The 23,392-nt window shown below is 45.1% G+C and overlaps 1 protein-coding gene across 2 annotated transcripts; it reads right to left on the bottom strand.

Moving 5' to 3' along the window:
• Positions 1-382: 382 nt before the first annotated feature.
• On the bottom strand, positions 383-21,059 carry CANX (calnexin). Of its 2 annotated transcripts, none has more exons than XM_071569850.1 (15): positions 20,967-21,059; positions 12,913-13,101; positions 12,396-12,469; positions 11,913-11,971; positions 11,541-11,682; positions 10,169-10,250; positions 8,569-8,761; positions 7,122-7,311; positions 6,305-6,418; positions 5,675-5,831; positions 5,151-5,366; positions 4,649-4,768; positions 4,410-4,545; positions 4,182-4,273; positions 383-3,578 (listed from the first exon to the last, which is right to left on the bottom strand). In XM_071569850.1, exons 2-15 carry the CDS (start codon positions 13,096-13,098, stop codon positions 3,525-3,527), a joined length of 1,815 nt encoding a protein of 604 aa, XP_071425951.1. In that variant the 5' UTR covers positions 13,099-13,101; positions 20,967-21,059; the 3' UTR covers positions 383-3,524. The 2 variants fall into 2 exon arrangements, with proteins under 2 accessions (XP_071425951.1, XP_071425952.1); XM_071569851.1 differs by lacking the exon at positions 20,967-21,059 and adding an exon at positions 20,611-20,698.
• Positions 21,060-23,392: the final 2,333 nt, after the last annotated feature.

Below are 23,392 nucleotides of genomic sequence, written 5' to 3' on the forward strand. Positions count from 1 at the left end.
TTCCTGGGTGGGGGGCACGTCACGGCGTGCGGCGCGTCACGGGCTGTGATGGACAGCCCTGACGGCCAATAGAAAGGCGCGAAGGCGTGAAGGAGGCGGGGCTGGCGGGGCGGAGGCGGGGCCCAGAGCGGGTAAAAGGCACAGGTAGGGAAGGGGCGGGGCGGAGACAGCGCAGCCAATCAGGAGTGGCGGGAGGCGGGGCCAGGGGTGATTGACGGGGGGTCCCGGGCATGGAGCGGAGCCGGTCCCGTCCCGTCCCGTCCCATTGGGATCGCTGTCCCATCCCTGTCCCGGTGGGATCGCTGTCCCGGGAACAGCCCCGGTCCTGCGCCCTTATCCGTCACCCCCAGGCACCGTCGCCAATTAGACCAAGAAAGCCGAACGGATTTCAGGTTTCTTTATTGATTAGTTTTTACATTTTCTGTTTTTCAAGTCGCATCTACAAGTACCAGTTCGAAATGGACATGAAACCACAGTCCTTGCTCTGCAACACTAAAAAGAAGAAAATTAAAAATAAGTGAAGCAAAATAACCCCTTTTTGAAACCAGCAGGGGCATTTACCGCCAGTGCGGGGCAGGGCGGGCAGGGAGCAGCCCCTGGGGAGGAAGGAAGGAGAGGTTCACCCAAAGCTGTCAGCACCGGCCGGAATCCTCCCTCGGGCCCAGGAGTCAATGCTGAGCACGGACACTCAAAGCCTCCTGCTGACACTTGGCCCTGCACCAGCGCAGCGAGCTCGGAGCGCACCCAGCGACACTTTTTGGGGAGGGTTAGTGGGTTAAGCTGCATCCCGAGCATCGGCTCCAGCAGGAAAACAGGAAAACTGGTCCTGCCACTTTTGCTGCCTCGTGTTTCAGAGCCCATGGGTTGTGTTTTTATTTGCCACCTCTAACACCCCCCTCAGTTTCAGACACAGCACATCAAGCTCAGCATCCTTTCAAGAGCTGCCACCCTTGGGTGCACAGACAGAAAAGGCCAAATACTCCTTCAAGTATTTGTAACACTTCCAAACTCGGGTCAAGGTTACAACCAGGTAGAGCTGCACTACCTTAGAAAACACAGCTCTGCTTTAAAAGCACTCAGGATAAACAGGTAACTATCTGGTTTTCCTCCAAGACTTTAAAAAGAAGAGCTATTCTGAGGTCAAACTGAGGCACCCAAGCCAGAAAGCAGGATAAAAAGTAACTTGAGTTGTCTATCCATTTTGGAAAGTCTTCATTTATTGTAGTGATTATTTAAAGCATACACTAAGGTATCAAAAAAAGCCATAACATGCAGACAGGAGACTTTTTCAGGAGATTTAGCAGAAGCAAATGTAGATTTACAATTAGCTTTAATATAATACTATTTAAAAGCTGATAGCAGATCTCAAGTTCACTTTTGATGCTTTGAAAGAACATGTATGCACATGGATTGGTTGGGAGTTTAAGGCAATTTGCATAATAAGATAAAAAACCATTAGATTAATATTTTTATGTTGTGCTCAAAATGTTAGCTGAATTGAAACCATTTACATATACTTCATCTCAAAGGACTGAGAGTCATAAATAGCAGCTGCTCCTTGATAAAAATACAGTCCTGAGAACAAGCTAGTAGCAATGCTTAAGTTATGACATCTTCCATGTCAGAGTATAAGCTATATTTGCAATAAGGAGCAGTATTAACCAGGTGTTCAACAGGCAAAGGCATTCTAAACATGCAATAGCTCCCAACAGAAGTCTGAAATTACTTCCAGTATCTTGCTTACAATACTTTATTTGCACACTGCAGAAAGATCAAGAAATCCTGCTATGCATTTGTGATCACTAATTTCAAACACAACAACCAAGGGATACAACATAAGGACAGGCAGCAAAAGGTGTTTTATCAAAAAAACCAAAAAAACAACCAAACCCAAAACAGGAGTCTTTTAGTAATTGGTTAGATTGTTTGCAAGGTAATTGGAACACTCTTCCCTCCCCAGCCCCCAGGAATTATTCCCCACACTACACCTATCCTATGACCAAACAACACTGGAGTGTTTAAATTCAGTGCAAGAAGAGTAATTTCAGGACATTTAGTTTCACTCTAAACAAAGGCAAAGGTGTATCTATATAGACATCCAAACGCCAGCATATTTGGTACAGTGTGATGAATTACATCCATTTCACCCTCAGAGGTAATTGCTCCTGCAGTGCTCACCTGCATTCCACAAAAAAAATGTTTGGAACAGCATAATGTGGTAGACTCAATGCTTTAAAAAATTTATTCAGCTGGAATTGGAACTCCCTAACATTCACAATATAATTTAGAATGCACTTGTTACATGAAGAGCAGATAAAGGACTTAAACAGTTTCACATACCAGTTAAGATACTCCACATGCTCCTTCCCCACCTACAATACTGACATCTTGGTTGTGTGGGTTTTTTTTTCTTAACAAATACTCAGTTCAACTTGTGTACCTGCCTACCTCCCCCATTTCTACAGTAGACATACAGTGACAACAGTGAGAGGATATGGGGCACTGTCTTATTCAGTGTTTGGACCCTGGAAAGGAGCAGGCCTAGCCATGAAATCGAGTCTGACAATGAGCTGAACACAAAGCGCTTCAGCACCCGAGGCAGAGCTGCCCTCAGGAAGAGCTGTATCGTCACAGAGAGGAAAGAATTGTGGCTGAGCAGAAAGGGAAGAGGGAAGTAGCCCAACCACACCTCCTCAACAACCCTCAGCCTCACAAGAAGAGTTCAAGAACAAACAAAAGGAGTTATCTGCAAGCTCTGCAGGATGAAATGCCACATTGAGATGACCCACTCCAAATCCCAGATCGTTTGTCAACACTTAACAGGGCTCTGGCCACGCACAGTATCATATTTATAGACTGTCTAACCCCCTTCCTTCCACCCCTTCTTCCTCTTTCCCCTCCCCCCAAAAGAATGAAGTTAATTAATTACAGTTTCACTACTGTTTTCCCCTTACATCTCCACTAGTTTGCTTTCCTTTTGAGGGCAGAGGGGTTGTCAAACACATTGACAACTATCCTTTAAACAATTACCAGATTTTAAGGGATATGAAGACATTGGTGCATTTAGGAATTTACATATTTGTAAAAAAAACTAGTTATAAAACTGCATTTTTTATCACCTAGCACTTTCAAGATTCATTGTTATATTTCACTAATTAATATATTAAATTAAGCCAAGGTTTCAGACCAGAAAAATTCTACCAATCTACTTAAAAACAGAAAAGAATATTTAAAACCAAAAATGAAAAGGTTAGTTATGTTACATTCCAAAATCCACAGCCCATTATATTAAATGCATTCTTTCTACAGGAATGATGCTCTTTAAAACAGATGATTGCAAATATTTTACTGCTAGACACTCCATTACATTGGATAGTGTGACTGGAACCTGTGGATGGTGAAATCTTGAGGTTTGTCCAAGTTTCAATGTAAGGTGTCCAAGGTCCTCTCCCAGAACCATGTTTGAAAACAAAAAAACAAACAAACAAAAAAAATATCACAGATCAAGTTCTTATGACTTTTTTTCAATCTTTCCTTGGCTTTCTGTTTCTGGGTGATCTATTCACAGTTTCCTCCTCCTGCAAGAAAGTAATTTGTGTTAACATCAAGGAAACAAAAAACTAAAAATCACTCTTAAAAACCATTTTGAGGACAGCTACAAATAATCTGCTTTCACTTCTACATTAGGATTTCATTTTTTAAAGGACCTACTGCTGTAACTACTTTGTGGCAAACAGGCAAATCCTTGTTTTCACAGTGGGTGGCACACGGTTCACTGGGAGCACTCAACAGTTTCTGCTGCGGGGAGAATCCTTTGATTGACTTCAAGCAACACTCCACCCATTTTTAAGTCAGCCATTATGTCAGTGTGGAGCACATCAAAGGTCACATCCTGGCTACACACAAAGCTGAGTGAGCCTTTTGCCTCAGGAAGATGCATTCCAGGCAGTCCCACTCCTCTCTCAGGGCAGGCTCTACAGCAGTGCCTTTAGCAAGATGCCCAGCTCTGCTCAAGCTGGCCACAGCAATTCTATTCTGCAGGGTGATTAAGTGTTCCAAAGTTCTGACACTGGGAGGGCGTATCACATGACCCAGGTTAACTTTTAACACTGCAGTAAGGCCTGTTTAAATAACCTAAGGAAAAAATGCACAAGCTTCCCTCAGAGATCAAGCACACTCACCTCTGATGCATGTTTCCTGTCATCGTCCTCCTCCTCTTCCTCCTCCTCTTGACTTGCACTTCCTGGATCAGCATCACTTTTCTGCTTTTCTCCTAAGGGAAATTAAAAGAAATTATCATTCTCATTTCTGACTTGCCTTCAGTTCACCATTGCCTTTAGTCCATGTCTGCCAGTCCTGCTGGTATATTGTCAGGGAGAATATTGTTCAAGATTATCTAGTTTACCTACCCAGCTTTTCCTCATTTGCTTCCTCCTCCTCTTCCTCTTCTTTTTCCCCTTTGTCTTTTTCTTCCTCTTTGTCATCATCCATCACATCAGGCTGAGGAGCATCAGTCTTTTTGTATTCTGCAGCACTTGGCTGTTTCTAAAAGACAGTGTCAAACCAAGGCAGTTATTTGTGACATTAAGGCACGTTTTACTGAATCTCTTTTAAAACATGACATTAATTATCAGAGGAAATGCATTACCTTCCCAGAGCAGCAGAAAAGGACAACAAGGAACACTGGCAAAGCCACAGTGAGGATGTAGACAACCCAAAGCCAGGGACGCTCCTCAGCAGCCGCCATCATCTGGCCCACAACTCCAGGCTGTGAGACAAAAAAGAACTGTCACATCTCACCCCACACAGCAAATTGCAGCAGTTCAGTTAAAGCTATAGAAGTTTCAAATACACTTCTTGCAACTTCCAACATTTCATACCTCAAAAAAACTAGAGCTAACCTGCACAAGTACTCTTCCCATAGTTTACAAATTGAGAATTAGGCTAAAGTCAGAGTGAAAACTCACAAGAGGGCAGTGAGCACTCATGGTTACTTACAGCAACCATTACCATGCTATAATTAGGAATTAAGGCTCCAATCTGGTCTAGCATAACCCTCAGCCTTGGCACATACAGGCTGTGGAGAGAGAACAGCAGCAATGCTTCTACTGTTCCACTCTGCAGTACACAATTAAACCTTCATTTCTCACCTCTGCAGCACCATCAGCTGCCTTTTTCAGGCCCCACCCATCATTGGCCCAATCATCAGCCACAGCTCTGTCAGTACAGATGATAAAGTTGTCAAAGAAGATGTCAGATGTCATGGACCACAGCTCAAGTCCCACAGCAGTGAAGGGAGTCATCTTGAAAGGTTCCAAGTCTTCAAAAAAATCTGGGTTTGGGATTTTCCTAGGTTTCCATATACCCTAGGAAAAACAAGACATTCAGCCTCACCTAATAGAAGACAACTTTTAGTTTTCAGCCCAGTTTGAATGGAGAGAAATAACAATCCTTTGCACTTAATTACAATGTCTATGGATGCAACTTAGCAGGTTTTGGGAATCAACACAAAGGAGTGAAGCCTGGTATGAAAGGATTTTTAATCCGTCCACTTGAAACACAGTAGAATTATAACAGCATTTGAATCCTTAATTACACCAAATTAATTAAATAATTTTGCTTTTTGTAAGAGGAATTATGAATTGGCCACCACTTAAGCAATGGCAACACCAACCTGATAGTTCACGTTATCAATCATTGGAGGCTTCCATTTGCCTTTGTAGTTTGGATTGTCAATCATTGGGCACTGCCAGGTACCACAGCCAGGAGCTGCCTCACATTTGGGATTTGCAATCTGAGGTGCCTCCCATTCACCATCCATATCTTCATCCCTGAAAAGGGAAACTCAATTTTCAACTCCACCCCTTGTCTCCATACAATGTGAGACTTAGACAATGTCCAATTACTGGGAAAATTAATCCTATCATAAAATGGAGACACTGAAACTTTGTATAGCATAGGGCTGTAGACAAATACACTGCAGAAGGAACAAGGATTTCAAAGACTAACTGAAGCACAGAGGTTCAACAAAAGCCAGTCTTTGAGCACAGTCTCTCCCACTGCCCCTTCTAAGTAGGTACAACTGCAAGATCAACATCCCTGTCCTGTTCTGTTTACAATCACAGAGGAGTTGAAAAACGCAGAGGTGAACACAGGACAAGATTCCTCAGACAAACTCTGCCTTCTACTTTTGAAGCAAAGTAGAATCCATGACTTTGTTAGCAAGTGACAATGAACTACCCATTCCTATAGTTGTAAAAGTCAGTACCAAAGCCATGTCACTTGCAACAGGCAGTGAACTTACCAATCCTCAGGCTTCTCAGCATCGGGGTCTGCTACATATTCTGGCTCATCATCCAGCCAGCCCTCTGGTTTCACAGCATTTTCATCTGCAATCTTTGCAGGAGCATCCTCATCCCTTGAGGGCAGAACATTATGTATTAACACACACAGCACAGAAGAGCTCTTAACCCCAAGGTGTGATTCTATAGACTCTGAACAAGCCCACTGATGCAGCCAACCAGCCACCTTCACTTCTGTCAGGGTAACACCATCATTTCAGAAAAGAACTGCCTTGCAATCTCCTACCTATACATGTGTCTCATAGCATATCACGGTGCCAACTGCAAGAAAGGCCATATTACAACAAATCCCATTTCTTAGCAGTCACTGCAAACACACATCTGAGCTTGAAATTGAGACTATCACTCACAAAGCACAGGCTCAAAGACAGAAAGCCAGGATTAGTTTCTGATTTAGGGAATTAGACTTTTCAGTCGCTTGAACTATGGCATTACACAAACAACTACAAACATCTTTCAGTTATACCTTCTGCAGCTCATCTTTGGAACTTGTTAAGAATTAAAGCAACAGCCACCATAGGTGTTTCTGTAAAATCTTTTGTCTGTGACTGACACAGTAAAAGGAGCCCTAAACGGAAATTCTCAGAGGATGTGGAACCTGCCTGCCTTTGTCTATCAAAGTGCTGCTAAGATGCCTAAACTGATCATATTTTGTCACAAGTGCGAGACTCAAAATCTTCTGTAAGTCACCTGAAAAAGACATTTTGATCAGCACCAAACTATCAGGACTGCCTGAATTCCACCCCTCCAACAGCTCACCAGTCATCTGGTTTAACAGCATCTGGGTCTGGGATTTTTGGTCTCTCATCCCAATCCTCAGGCTTCTGGTCATTTGGGTCCTCAATCTCTCGGGGAGGATTCACAGGAGGAGACATATCATTTAGCAAATTCCCACTGTTGACAACTGTTTGATCAACCAGTATCTCAAAACTATTGTCAGGATTCAAGACTGTAAGGAAAAAAGTTGATGCAGTCATTCCCTGTACGATACAAAACATGAGTCATAAAGCATCACTCACCCCCACTCTACAATCCAAGCTACCACCCACCCAGCAACTGCTTTCAAGAACTGTTAAGGACCTTTCTCCTTGTGCCAAAGTATAACTAGTGGTGATGTACCACATCTCACCTTGTGAGAGAACAGACTCATGGCAGGAGTCCTACTTTAAACATGCTAAAGCACAGAGAGGTTTGTGGGGCAATTTGGCTGTTACCACAAGTTGACTTTGGCACAGTAAGTATTGCTTTAGTAGTAACAATGTATATATTCACATTCTGCTCCAGACTAAGACTTCCTACTACTGACTAACAAGATTTTAATCTTACTTTATCCACTCCTGTCTCTGTAGTAGGAAAAACTAGAGTGATACTCTGGAGTACTCCCTGAAAGATTTTAGTCATAGCTTATATACCAGACACTATTTCAAGTGTTTGGTACTATGCAGGCAGCAAAAAGAACAATACTAGGAATCTAAATCTAAAGCACAGTGGGCACCAGGTTACTCAGGGGCAGCTGATACTTATTTCAGATATACCTTGTAGGGGTGAGTGTAAGTGCATCCCTTAAGGAAAGCTGTTGTGGAGTTCTACCTTAAAGAGAACAGAGCTACCTGGAGTATGTGTGCTGGCTAAGAGACCAGTGAGAGGCTGTGGTGTATGTAAGGTGAATAGGTTGACCAATTATGTGGTAGCATGTTGGATGTGAGAATGCATAAAAGGTGTGGTTATTTCTGTGTGAGAGTTAGTCAAATCTAGATCTACTAGGATGTGAGGTGATGTAATAGGAACTAACTTCTTCTACTATGAGCTATGAGAACTGTCTGTTAATCTATCTTGAATAAACTCTCAAAGTTGTGAGCCTTCTGATCAAGCCTTCTGGTGACTGCTGTGCCTGAGCTCTTTGACTGTCAGTCCACAGCCCAGCTCGGTATAAGGGCTCCCCCTATAATACCTAACTGCTCTGAAATTCAGTTCTTCTTCAAGTATCAAGTTCAAGGTCTCATGATCTTTCTAATATGAATCAAGACTTCCAGTAAGAAATAAGCCTTTGTAGAGATGACCAGTTTTTGCATTTGAAGCTTTCAAGTGGTTTTCAGTTGTATCATGCACTGGCACAAATATTTAGTTGTTCACCTGGCTCACTTCATGAGCTTTAGATGCAGGAAACGTTGCAGTTATTAACATGAACATTTAGCAGTCCCCATACCTAGAGTATAGAGATGAGTCTTCTTATCAGTGAAGTAACTCTTCAGGTCTGCATCCGGACGCTTCGCGTGCTTCTCCTCATATTTGCCGGTCTTTGGGTTTTTGTGCCGGAAGATGAAGTGCAATTTATAGTCCTCTCCACATTTGTCAGGGCCAAACATTATTGTATATGGAGTTTTGTCATGGAACTGATCCTTCAAAAACAATGCAAAACTTCACTCCATCATTTTGAAATACAACTTCAGTCATTGCCTGACATAAGAACTCCCAATTCGTTAGAAATTATTCTGCAACTTGGATATCAAGCCCCACACTAAAGCTTGTATTCATCATGTAAGCCTCTAAAAAAACAGAATTACCCCAGCTATCTAAATTTGCACCCTTGGTCTGTACTTTTCATGTGAAAAACACCAGCTACTCAAGTGTTATCAGAAAGAACAGTGTAAATGGCAACCACAATGCTTATCTCTACATGACAATGAAGTATTTTAAGAGCTATCAACACAGGTATCAGTTACTGGCAACAAAGAATTACCAGCTAGACCAGTGAGTTTCTTTCAAACAGACTGATAAACAGCATTAAAAGTTAGGCCAAGTTGTGTTTATAAGCTGAAGTCCTGCCTCAGTCTGATATCTAACGATATAATCATTTCACCACTGAACACTGCAAGTCTATTTGTTCTTGCTAATGTTATCTTAAAATTCAATGCACACATGAACTGATTGGGCAGCCAAGAAATCTTCTGGGTGTTTGTGGTTGTTTTGGATTTTTTTTAATACTGTGTAATATCTATTAATAATACAACTCCCATGAGACTGCAGAAGGAAAGGAGAAAGATGGGTAACAAGCCATACAAGATACATCCTACAAAGTCTAGGAAGATGGCTACAGAAAACCCATGGGCTACAAAACCTGTGCAAGGTGACCCAGCAGCACAGCTTTGTCCAAATAGGCTGAACCACTGCAAGGGAAGTGTATGACTGAGAGGACAGAAAACAATTCTTAAGCCTTAGGAGTTGTATCATAGTCTGTTGTGTTGACCACAATTTTAAGACAATGCATTCAAGGGTCATTTATGAAGCAAACAGTTCTATACAGCTCATGTGTGCAGCTGAACATGAGAGACTGTATCCAGTCCAACCACCCAAGACTTAAATATACCCAGCAACTCACAAGTGGGCTCATATGTCAAAGGCAAGGCAATAAATGCAAGGTTTAATTTTAGTTCTCTGCATTAAGTCTGTTGTAGAAGACAAAACATGAAACATTTGCTCTGTGCTGAGTTTCCTGAGGAGGTTTCTTTTCATACACTGGCTACTCTCCTAAGCACCTCCTCTTTGGTCCCACACCCCAGGGAAATCTGAAGTGTTGCAGAGTTTGGCAAAGTCTGCAACTGCTCAGCTACCAGGGAACTCCAGAGTCTCCACTCAAGGGACCACTACGTTTCAGTATTTACCCTCTCCTACAGAAAACACTGGGAAAATGCTGAGTACTTTGGCCACCAGGCCCCACTGCCTTCACTAAAGAGATTTCTTCAGGAAGAATCCAAATGAAAATCCTTTCTTTCACAGCTAATACTCAAAGTAGTAACATTACTCACCAGGTTCAACTCAGGGGTTTTGGAAAGCAATTTCACATAGGCCCCACCACACTCTATTCCATTTTGGAAGTTTACCTCATACCTAATTTTAGTGTTGGATAGAAAAGGGGAGAAAACACGTTATACATGAGGAAAAATTACTTTTGTAATACACAAATACATTTTTAAGTACAAATTAAGACACTCTTGTTTTCATTTGCTTTAAATCACTTGCCCAGTGAGTATTAAAAACCACACTACACTCTAAGGACTAAGAAAATATTCACAAGGGCCTGAGAAACAATAAAAATTGAAGATTTGAAAGACTTAACCTGACAAAAAAGATTAAAGACATCGAGTGCTGGTCTAGAAGATTATGATCTATAAGTAGAGAGAAGGAAGAAAAAGCTTCCCAGTATATCAGACACTGTAAAAGAGATTGAGGCAAGACACTTATTTTCCCCACAACTACCATGGCAGACACACAACTCAATTTGCAAGAGTAGCCAAGTGAAAACAATTGGGTCCTAGGAGAAGCCCCTTTAGGGTTCTAAGCATCCATCAGTATATTTAGGGATGCCAAGGAGCCTGAAAAACGCAAAACATCTCTGTCAGGAATAGGCCAAGTATGCTCGATCCTCTCTCAATGCCAGCAGCTGGAGTGGATGACCACTGGGATTTATTTTTAGCCTTGTATTTTGAGCAAAACTAAACAGTCACGTAAAGCAAAGTAACCAATTCATTATCTTGTGCAAATATGAATTAGTTTACTCCTTGTTTAAAACTGATAAAGTCGATAATAATCCATAATTCAACAGTTCTCACTGAATTATTTGTTAACCCTGACTTGCTGGTCTAACACACACGCAAGGAAATTCTCCTGCACTGGTTGTGGCCAGAGCTACACAAGCTGCTTCATTCATTTTCCAGCAAATGAATGAAGACACAGGAAGGAGGAAACAAGTGCATCTTTACCCCTCTGTCCACTCCACCTCAGAAACAGAGGGCACTTTACTGCATAATAAAGTGTACTGAGCTACACACAGACCTGCTTTCGTTGTTCAAAAGGACAAGAACTTCCATGATTAGCAATACAAAAGTCAGTTCCCTGATGTTGTTACTGCAATTAAATCAAGTGAACTGAAGCCACAAGACAGGTTACCAAGTCTGGTTTACACAGACTTCTTCCCTTTTCAGACTTGAGAGGGACCACACTGTTCCAAACTCTCCCCTTTGGGAATATGGGTTACTAATTTACTGGAACAGTATAAAAGGTTACAGCATCTCGTGTCATCCAGACCCCCAGTCAACAACAGCTCATTTATGGAATTAACCTCAGCCCGCTGTCATGTCACCCTGGAAATAAGAGAACACCAAGTTATCCTTTACTTACTGTATAATAAGGGGTTTGGTATCAAACACAAATGGCTTTGAAAGTTTGGATGAAATTGCGTGATGTTTGGCTCGGGTCACCAGCACAAGTCCTTTGTCTCCTGGGAGCTTGGTGTCCTTCATGTCTTGGACTTCCCATTTACCTGGGGGGAAATTAACCAAACATTAATGTATTTGAAAATCTCCTCGTGGATATTTTGTCTAAATTAGAACTATACTTCATAATGTTAGCCAGGTATATGAACACTCCTTCCATTTTTTTCAGTGAATATTATTTTAGCTGGGAAACAGAAAAGAAAGACTTGCACCTCTTCTTCAGATACACCAAACAACTTCAGAAACATTTATCATCCAAAATCTGTGTTTAACTCACCATCATATTTTGCAATCTCATCATCTGTATCATCTTTTTTGGCTTTGGAGAGGATCCATCTAGAAGAGAGACATCCAGTGGTTGGAAAACCATCCTTTTCCTCACACACACACTAAAACCCCTGCCCTTAAGGTAAGACCACCCTTGCTGTCCTATGACCACACCCCAATGTCTTGATCCCCCAAGGAGTTCTATTCCCAAGTCTGCAAACCTTTCTTCATTTGCCCCTTCCCACCCCCATGGCCTCTTGAGCAAGTGTCTCGCTCTTGTTCAGAAAAATAAAAGTAGTCCCTCACCATCCTCACCTTTACCTGAGGAAAGTGAAAAGTTAGATGAGAACAGGCAGCCTCGAGAAGGCACTGCTGTAAATCCTCACCAACCAGGGCTCTTGGATTCAGTTTTGAATAACACTGGCTTTACATTGCCTTTCACCAAGATTTTAAATAGTTTGCTGTACTGAATCATCCTTCAGATTATACTCACCCATCCAGAGTTCCTTTATCAAAGGACTCCGCAAAATACACTTCACCAGTTGGGACTGGGGGCCTGTAGGTAACCTGTTGGAAAAGAGGGGGCATTTATGCACAAATTCTCTACAGAAATACAGGCTCACATCCCTCCTCCACACTCAAGAACAGCTCACCTGGATGCCCTTGCAACATAAATACAGAAGTTACATAAATGTTGCCGCTTTTGCCAAGCTGTAGTGCTCTTGCCTGCAACTAAAATTCAAGTATATACCTAGCTGGGAGTGTTAGTATTAACTCTTGTTAGTCACATCACAGACCTCAAGGCTATATCTAAGTCTTTTGGAAGAGTATGAAGGACGTGAGAGTAGAAACAAAGCAGTCAAGCTTAAATTCAAGCCCTACTTCCAGACAGCATCTTTAATAACATCACAACATATTAAAGCTTAGCAAAGTAAAGACAACTCTGTCAGGTTCACATTATCCTCAACACAAGCAGTAATTCAGTTTTGAAAAGAAGTTTCATGCCAAACCTTTGGAGCTGGAGGAGGACTGCTGGTTTCAGATTTTGACTCTTCTACCTCCTCAATGCCATCGTCCAAGTCATCCTCGATATCAACCACATCATCAGCATCGTTGTCTTCGTCCATATCATGTGCCTGGGCAGCGAGAATCCCAAGAGCCAGCAGGGTCACGTACAGCAGCCATTTCAGCTCCATGGTCTGAATAAACAAGAGAAGGCAGAGGTGAGGCCAGCACTGCACACAGTGATGTGCTGCTCTCGGTACAAACCCAGGCACCCAAGAACAGGTGAAGTGCCTGGTCGTACCACCGAAAGGAAAGGGCAAACTTATCTTCTCAGCTCTGTCATTTACTGCATCTGGCTGGCTGAGACAGCTCTAAAGAGGAGTACAATACAAAGCTAAGTACCTAACACAAAACAGATGTGAACTGAGGGGAGATCCCTGTGTGCACGTTCTGCAGCATTGGCAAGCCATTGTTTAAAACATAAGTAAAATTGGCTTCAATTTGACTGTCGTGCCAGGAAAACTACAAGGTCACTGCACCTTTATGGTGATACAGAAGGCAACACTCCTAAAATGCTGTTGAGTTTTATCTGCCAAAAAAACCCCACAACAACCTGTGTCTTGCTCACCTTTTCTGCTTTGCATCCCATTCCAAATTTTTGTTCCAAATCCAGAGTTGTAACGGAGCCTCATTTTTTCTGAAAGTATAAACCCAAACCTCCCCTTCCCTTCCCCTCCTGCCTCAGGCTCCAGCCCTGCAGACTCACAAACACAACTCAAGCAGAGTTAACGGGGCCTGTAGGGACTTCAGATCACACTGGAAAACAAACTTTCAACTTTCCAAAGCATGTTTAGGCAACTAAAAGAATTTACAGACTTAAAGGCTTATCAGCACTACCCAATGCTCCAACATTACGCTGCATACCAGATCTACCATTCTTAGATTATTCTTTAACTTACCCCTCATGACAGAGGGGAAGTTTTATAAGTACAACAAAAATGGTATTTTAAAGACTTGTGTGAGGTCACGTCCAGTTGGTCACTACAGCAACACCATTGCAACCAGTTCTCCAACAACAGCAAAGACCTTGAGGATTATTGTCCAAATGTGCACAGACCTCCCCCCTCAGCCCAGGCAACTGTACCCAGACACCTCTGAGCAAAAAGGGACCAACATTCCAGGAGGAGCAGCTGACAAAAACTTTCAAGGGCTGTTACATACAAGAAAAGCTTGGGGTTTTCAATGCAGAGTGTACAGCCAAAACTGAACAGTTTCAGACCCCTGAGCAGTTTGTAGCTCTTATTATTAGTGTGAAAATCACAGCTCAAAACAAAGGAATGAAATCAGTCAAGCAACTCGCTGTACCCGCAAAGGTTCAAGTTCTTCTTGTCCAGATAACACGTTCTCTGAATAAACTTATGCCCACCAGCATAAAACCAGCACAGAAAACAAGAGCTGAATATTTCATGTGAAAAAGTGATCTTTAGAGCTCTGGATGTGCCCTGTGTGACTGAAGGAACCACAGATGAGAAGGCACAAGGACACCTTTCCAAGGAAAGGGTTCCATTTGGTCTTACCTTACCAAATAGGGTCTCACCAAATACCTTCTAATGGAGCTAAATTCAGGAAGATTATACCCCAAGTTTTATAACTGCTTTCAAATTATATTATGCAGATAGAATGAGCACTTTATGATTTGGAAAGTGATATGAGGAAGTTAATCTTGAAAATGAGCCAGTTCTCTCCTCTCCTAAAAAGGAAGGGTTTCTGCACCCCCGCCCTCCCAACCTCGTGTTAAAGGTATTAATGGTTCAGCATGCAAGTAATCCTTTAAGCAGTCTCACCACTAGTCAACCAGCAGTAAAGTCTTGGTGAAAGAATTAAATCATCCCCCACAACCTTCTTGCCAGCACTAACTCCATATTTAATAATTATCTACCTCACAATCCCACTCCAACTACAACCCTTTGGAAATATTTACCAAAGTCCATTTGCTGCTTACAAATGATTGCACTCAAGTGGCAAAGCTGCACAGCCTCTTATTGCAGGACTGCTCCAGAAACTCTGTCCAAGCATTCTGGTGAAACCAGACAACTCTGCCAGTGACACACAGCACATCTGAGCCCCTGATACAGCCCCAGGTACCTCCCTTGCAGGTCTGCAGTGATCAGTTCATGCTCTGTCTGAACCTGAGACCTCACTGAACCTCACTTCAAGGGAGAAGCAGTGTCTCATCAAGTTCCCAAGCAAACTTGGTTCTTTCTCACTCCAGAAAAAGAAAGCTAAAGGAGCCTAAAGAGCAGCTAATCCAGTTCACAGAATCACAGAATGGATCGGGTTGGAAAAGACCTCCCAGATCCTCAAGTCCAACCCTTGGTCCAACTCCAGTCCCTTTACCAGATCATGGCACTCAGTGCCACAGCCAATCTCAGGTTAAAAACCTCCAGGGATGGGGAATCCACCCCCTCTCTGGGCAGCCTGAGCACTCTCTCTGGAAAGAATTGTTTTCTGCTCTCCAACTTCAATTTCCCCTGGCAGAGCTTGAGCCCATCGTGCCCCCTTGTTCTATTGCTGAGTGCCTGGGAGAAGAGACCAACCCCCACCTGGCCAGAACTTCCCTTCAGGCAGTTTTAGACAGTGCTGAGGTCACCTCTGAGCCTCCTCTTCTCCAGGCTGAACACCCCCAGCTCCCTCAGCCTCTCCCCACAGCACTTGTGCTCCAGTCCCTTCTCCAGCCTCGTTGCTCTTCTCTGGACCCGCTCCAGCCCCTCAATCTCTTTCCTGAACTGAGGGGCCCAGAACTGAACACAACACTCAAGGTTGGCCTCCCCAACACAGAGTACAGGGGAAGAGTCACTGCCCTGGGCCTGCTGGCCATGCTATTTTTGATACAGGACAGGACCCCAGTTCCATATCCTTTCCTCTTTATAATTATTGGCACGTAGTAGTCATGAGGTTATACACCTACAGAAAGCTGCTCAGGACACTTCCTACACATTAAATCAGTCCCAAATTCGACATAAGCCACCATTCACACACCTTGAGCACAGGCTCGTAGCTGCTGCTGCTGCAACTGCCAGTGACCATGCCAAGCCCTTGTTCTGTTTAACCTGTACCAATACACAAACTGACTGAATTATAAGAAATAAAAGACACTCTGTTCTCAGAAGAGCAATTTCAGTGAATCACTCATTTTCAATATTTAAAAACCTACTTCTACCCATAATGGATGTATTGCTGCAGGAGAAAATTTCAAATTCACTTCCCACAATCCTTAGGGACACAACATAAACACAATTATGTCCTAGTAAATTAGGTTATTCCTAAATAGAAGGGGAGGGAGAGAGAGATGAAACTCAAGTTTTATACAAATCAGGCATAAATCAATTTTTCAATGCAGCTTACAGTTGCTGGCAACTATAGGTGTTCAATTAGTCACCTAAAATGCAGTCTAACCTTCAGACATTCAGCCACCTACTCTGTTATGATCCGACTTCTCCCTTGAAGAAGGGTCCGATTTCCAAGCAATTTCCATTGTCAGCCATCTTTTAGTCTGCCTGCACTTCCCTTCAGAGTTAACTGTGCTGTATTTCTGAAGGCTGGTGTGTTTCTGATCATGCAAGTGCCATTAACAAAGAACACTTTTATAACAGGTGAGAGCTCCTGACGTCTCCATTCTCCTTCAGTGCAATCCTCACTTTCACCATAACAACGTTTCAAGTCAGAGATGACTCAAATTCCATTCATTTCTTTTTTTCTAATGAAGTCTTCAGACACTTGCAGACGCTGGCACAGCACTTGGACCAAAGAGAAAACTTCTGCAGGGTAATCCCAAAGTACAACTGAGAGGAGAGTTCAAGCCTGCCAGGGCTACAGATCACTCATTTTCCCTCTGTGCCCACCCACAGCAGTTCCTACACCAGAAAACCCAAGAGTTGGTAGTTAAGCACTGCTCATCTGACTGTCAAAAGGCTGGAGTATTTCCCCCTGGAATTCACAGGGCCTGCAGCAGAGCACTGAACACAGACACCTGGAACAGCTGCACTACACACTTCACTTTTTACAAAGTAAAAACAAAACCAGATTGGAGATCCAGAGACAGAATCAGCTTCCTGCCCCAAAAGTGGCACTCTCAACATGTGGCCAAGGGATTGCTGCCTTTGGAGTTCAAGGCTCTCAAAAAAGTCACTCAGTTTCAGAGACTAATTTTTATTTAGAATTCCCCTTTCTCTGAGCATTGAGGGGAAGGTTCTTCTTAATTACTGGCATGACACTGAGAACACTTGGCTCACACAGCAGAGAGTTGTCACTGTTCTCTCCAATGTGCATCTCCTGTGGAGGGACAGAGAGTGAAAGGACTCACAAAAGAAGACGTTCAAGTCCTTTGCTATCAGAACATGCTGTTTAGTGACTTCCCTGTCAGGTCAAACAGAGCCTGCAAAACCAGTTTAATCATCTCCTTGGTTACTAATCTATTTCAGTGGTTCATCAAGCCAGTTCTTAACACAGCATATTTCAGAATGTGTAACTACATTCGAATGGCTACTCGATATCTAGTTTACCACTTACTCATTTTTAAAAGCATTAAGAGTCACATTAAATGGGTCTTACTAAAAGTAAGTCACTATGAACTACACCTTGGCAATTTAACTGGATGAGCACCCCTGGCTTCTATTTCAGCAGCATTTGAAGTCTCAGCTGAATGACTGGTGTACAGGAAGAGCAAATTCCTCTGGATTTCATGTGGTATTCACAGCACACAGTAAAGACAAGCACAGTGCACCCTCATGCAAGGCAAGAATTAGGGAAGAAAATTTTAAAGACACAAAAGTAAAGAAAATTAATCACAATACACACACATATACTCTCAAAAAGCAAGAAGACAAGAACAGAAAGAGTCAGACACAGATATCCTTGTTCCCTCTCAAATGATTTGTTCGTGGTTACTCAGTGAAGGCTTGGTTACTACTGGGTAGGGCACTGGTTTCTTAGTCAGAACCACTGAAGAGCAAAGGAAATCTCTGCTACAGCTCCCAATCTCTCTGCCTTTCCACATCCTGCCTCCTCTGCGGTGCCAGGGTAACTGTTTACACAGCCTCATGATGAACCAGCAGCTGGTTTAAGATGGCTCGAAGTCCTCCTGCCCTGTTATTTTAACCCTGAATCAATAGCCCAGACCCATCCAGCAAAAGCAAAAAGAGTTGTGGCAGAACAAGTGGAAGCACCATGAGATAAAGTAGCCAAGGATAAAGGCAAGAAAGCTGTTGGCAGCAGAGTCAGCTCAATGCCACAATTCCAAGCCCAGGTCTGTCAACTGCACCTGCCTGGCCTGTCCTCAGGCAGACCTGGGGGATGGACAGTCCGGCAGCGCCAAACAACTGTGAGGCCAAACACAAATTCTTTCCAGAGAGAGTGCTCAGGCATTGGAATGGGCTGCCCAGAGAGGGGGTGGATTCCCCATCCCTGGAGGTTTTTCAACTGAGATTGGCCGTGGCATTGAGTGCCATGATGTGGTAAAGGGACTGGAGTTGGACCAAGGGTTGGACTTGATGATCCTGGAGGTCTTTTTCAACCCAAGCCATTCCATGATTCTATGACTGTCATTACAACCCCCAGTTCAGCACCTTGGCACCCTCTGAGGGGGGTATAACAAAATTATGTTCATGTATCTGCAGCAATTCATATCATGCAGACAACACTTCTTTCCCTTATTCAGTTTCACAGCCAGTTTCCAGCACTGTGAAGATTCCACCTTCAGCAGCGTTAACTCAATGAGCAGCAGACAAGGCTAAAGCCAAACCCCCTTTCTTACAGCTCTCTGGGGGGGTGGTTTGCCCCCTCCCCACACTCTTTTTTTGTGGGGGGAGGCCAGTTTACACCACCCCATGAGGAGAAAGTCTCCTGGAAAGGATTAGCCAAACCTCTCCTGGAGAGCCCCACAGAAAAAGCCGCCTCTTGTTTGGGTCGTAAGGAGCACAAATCGGGCAAGGGATTAGGTGTGAAAGGGGACAACAACAAGGGCTGCTTTTAATAGGCATTTCAAATATGCCAGTTTCTAAAAATAATGTACAAGAGAGCAGATACAGTACAGGAGCAAACACAGCAGACACTGTTTGTCAGCAGAGATATCCTTCCAGCAGAACTGGAAGTCCTTGGAGGGTGAAGACACAGCCTGAGGCTTTTTGACCATAAAACAGATGGGCTGCTTGGAAAATTGTGTTAGTGGGGGGAGATCTGGAGGCACCCCAAGATCTTTCAGCCCATCAAGCCTAGAAATGAATTCAAGTCTGCCCTGCTACAGAATTGATTTCAGCAAGAACAGGCTGCCACCATGATGACTACCAGAGGAGAGACTGAAGGGCCAGAAAAGGAAATAAAGGGCAGGGCTAAGTACAAATCGCAGTGAATTCTCAGTAAAGGATTTATTCATTTACTCAGAGGGGGGGACGTGCTGCAGCTCTCACACCAAAGGAGCGGGCAGTCTGATGGACATTGGAAACTTTGTTACTGTCTTGCACTAGACTCCCTTTCCAGGAGGGCAGCTGATCCCAACAACCAGTTACATCTTACATACAGCTTATGGTGTTGTCTGTGAATTGTACAAGTATCTTCTTCGAATTTTTACTTTTTATTAAATTAAAAATACTAAGGTTTACTACAAACACTTAAGTTTTACTTAAGTAAAACTAGTTGAATGAAACCTTTTGGATATGCCCATCTAATATGGTCAAATCAACAGCAAGGTGGTCTTTTAAGTCAAGTGCTTCAGCATGAGACTGGAGTAACACATTTCAACCTATATTTAACCAGTATTTTATCTGCATTACCTCACACATTATTATAGTTCCGCTATCTCCTGGCAGTATTTTAGCAACAACCAAAACCACAATGGGTAATTTTGTTCCAAAAAACCTGAGCGTTAACTATGCTCGCTTGACAACGTTGAGTAAACACGCTGAATTTAGAAACACATTACATGCCTGGGGACCAGTTTTCATACATCTCCTACAACCCCACATAAGTTCCAGCAGAGGAGTTTTGCACAATGCTCTGCAGGAACACTGCAGCATTAATTATGTTCAGTCAACATCACTGAAGTCTGGCTCTTTAACACATCACTACTACCATTGATACGTGCCTGCTTCCCTTCACAACCAAATCACCTGCAGCATTTCGCTTTCTGCAGCCTAGAAAGTTCTTAACCACAAATCTGCATGTGAAAGTTCACTCTGGAATCAGAGCAGGCAAGAAAGCAGTGGGCTGTGCATGTGTTCATTCAAAGGTGTGGGGTTTTTTGTTTTAACAGCACACAAAACAATCTTCAGCCAGCAATGAGAACTGAGGTGTCATTTAGGCACTATTTTTAAGACACCCAACACGAACAATATTTGGGTGGCAAAAATCGAACTCTCTCAAATTCTCAGACCTTCCTGGTTTGCACTTCACCTGTTGGGCCTCCATCTCTGCGCCCCGAGCCCCCCATTCCAGAGGCTTCTCCCTGCCCTCGCCAGGCCCCGCACCCACCTCCTCTCCTCCCTCCGCGGGGCTTCCCGGGGAGCACGTTCGGGCAGCCCACGGCTATTTCTGACATCGGAATACGCAGCCAGCCCACAAGCCAGCCCACATCCACCTCCGACCCTGGCCCCGCGGCCGCTCCCGGCCCGGCTCCAACCGCTGCCCGCCCCGGCGCCCGCAGAACTTACCAGAAGAGCCGCCGCTCCCGCCGGGCCGCCCCGAGCGCTGCGGGTGCCGAGCGGGACCCGCCGCAGCCTCGGGCCCGTCCCCACCCGCAAGGGCCTCGCCCCGCCTCCCGGCGGTCCCCACCGACCCCCGATCCCCGCACTGGGCCGGGACTCTGCACGGGCCGCCCCCCGCGGGCCCCGGGGCCGCTTCTCCGCCGCACGCCCCGCGACAGGCCCGGCTCCCGCGCCGCCTGGTCTCACAGACAGGCCCGCCGGCCGCTCCCCCGCCCCGATGTCCCGGGGCCGCGGCGGCCGCGCACGGAGGGGACAGACAGACAGCCGGAGGGACAGAGGGACGGACGGACGGACAGACTCACCCTCCTCCGCCGCCGCCCCCGGGCTCCCCTCGCCGCCGTCACGTGCCCGCGCGCCGCCGCCGCCCGCCTCTCTGCCGCGCGCCGGCCACGCCCCCCGCCCCACCGCCTCCGCCTCTCCCATTGGCGGACAGCGACAGCGCCCGCCCCGCCGGCCGCCGGTTCCGCCTTTTGATTGGCTAATTCCAGCGCCACTCAAAGACCGGCCCGCCCCTAAACACGCCCCCGACGTTGCTGCCCTTCGTGGAGCGCTCCTATTGGTCGGTGGCGTTGCAGGAAGTGCCGCGTGATTGGGTGGCTGCGGGGAGGCCGTTGGGTGTGGGCGGGGCCCCAGCGGGCCGGGCGCGGCGGCGCTGCGGGCGGTAGGGGGCGGTAAGGAGCGAGGGGGCGGGGCCAACCCCCCAACATGGCGGACAGACCCCAAGGCCCCTCCGGGTCTGTTCGGCTTCACCTCCTCACTAAAGGGGTTGGGGGTTTCCTGCCTGTCCGGAGAATTCAGGTCTTTCTTGTCTCAATCGCAAGGGCAGGGTTTATAATAAAGTGGTGAGCAAGGACACGCGCGATCCGAGGGTCTTGCCAGCGCTGCTGAGCAGGCCGGGAGCTTCGAGCAGGGCTGCGTTTCCAAAATGAACGCAATGTATTTCTGCGCAGGTGAAACACTGTTAAAAGCTCGACGATTTTATGATTAACCAGCACAGAAACGCAAGGGGATGCAGAAATAGCTGTTCCTGGGACAGAAAGACCTAAGGAGGTGCTGGGTTTGATGGGACGAAATGACTTGCAGTAGATTAAAATGTGAGGAGTCCCCGTGTCTGCCACACCTGCAGCCCTGTGGGAGGGTGAGGAACATCCCACGGGGGGAAAACAGGGTCCTGAAACCCTGGGAGGGCAGGGAATGTGGCCCCACAGTGGGGCAAACGGGCCCCTGGTACCCTGGGAATCACAGAATGGATTGGGTTGGAAAAGACCTCCCAGATCCTCAAGTCCAAACCTTGGTCCAACTCCAGTCCCTTTACCAGATCATGGCACTCAGTGCCATGGCCAATCTCAGGTTAAAAACATCCAGGGATGGGGAATCCACCCCCTCTCTGGGCAGCCATCGTGCCCCTTGTCCTATTGCTGAGTGCCTGGGAGAAGAGACCAACCCCCAGCTGGCCAGAACTTCCCTTCCAATATTGCTGGGAAGGGCAGGGGAAAGTGAGGAAGAAAAGAGTGGTGTTTTTTTTCCTTTGTAAACATGAATCTGTTTTGAGTTGATGCAATGAGTCAGCAGCAGAAGTCGCCCCACAGAGAAAATTCCACCGTGCTGGGACAAAGCAAGCAGGGCCCTGGTGCCCAGAAATGAGGCTCAGCATAAATGGAATCAGCAAATCCCTGCCTGCACTGAAATTTGGAATCAAACACATTTTTCCAGAAAGCAGCCACCAAGCTGGCTCCTGAACCTCCCTGGTGAGCTGCACCCAGAGAAGGTGCAGACAGACAGGCAGGGAAATAGCCACAAACTGTAGCAATAGCCACAAAAATAGCAGCACAGGAGATACCAAGTGCTTTAAATAAGAGCCTAAAAAGACCACAGTGGAATACCTGAAAGAGTAACAAAGCAATATATTTTAGCAAGCTCCCTCCTCAATCTAAGCCAAACCCATTTTCCACCAAATATCTTTCAAGCCCCTCTTTTGAAACACTTTATTAACTCCAGCACAACTGCAGGACAGTGTGATGTTCCTGCTGTGATCACAGAAGCACCAGGAAGTCAAATACACACACATGCTTCCCTTTTCTCTCCCACCCTTTCCCAAAAGAGAAGACATTCCTTCCTTTTACAACCTGCTGAATCATGGCACAGGCAGCCCTGGAACTGCCTCCTGCCTGGGCTGCTTTGTCATCCAGGGGAACAGAGCAACACAAGTTAAAAAAAAATAAATAGAAGCCTCTAAAAGCATATCCTGTGCTGGGGTTTTCAAGATGATTGAACTTAGATAAAAGGAATACAGAATCAACACAGGAGAGAGGGATAATCCAGAAGAAAAACAAAAAATATGAATAAAGGAAACACAAAAAACACGCACAGAGATTTAACTGCTTTGGCAGCTGAGAAGGTGATATTTTTAGTCTGTGAGTGCCAGGGCAGGGATGATGAAAGAAAGAGCATGGCAGATACCACACAGCAAACATGACATTGTCAAGGAAGAACATTTTGGTGTGTTCAGGCTTTCTGGCAGCAGATTTGCCTTGTTCTACTGACAGACATTCGGGGACCGTGGTGTTGTTCTGTGCCTTTGGCAGTAACGTTGGAAAGGCAGAAATCGGTCAGTGTGGCGAGACTGGCAGAGCCTGAACATGCACAGCTCAGAGGGGAGGGGCAATCCTCAGTTTGCACACACACTACAGCTCTGAATGATTGCATTTTGTGTCACCTTTCTTGCCAT

The sequence above is a fragment of the Pithys albifrons genome, chromosome 15 (assembly GCF_047495875.1).
Source record: "Pithys albifrons albifrons isolate INPA30051 chromosome 15, PitAlb_v1, whole genome shotgun sequence".
In the NCBI taxonomy this organism is placed as follows: domain Eukaryota; kingdom Metazoa; phylum Chordata; class Aves; order Passeriformes; family Thamnophilidae; genus Pithys; species Pithys albifrons.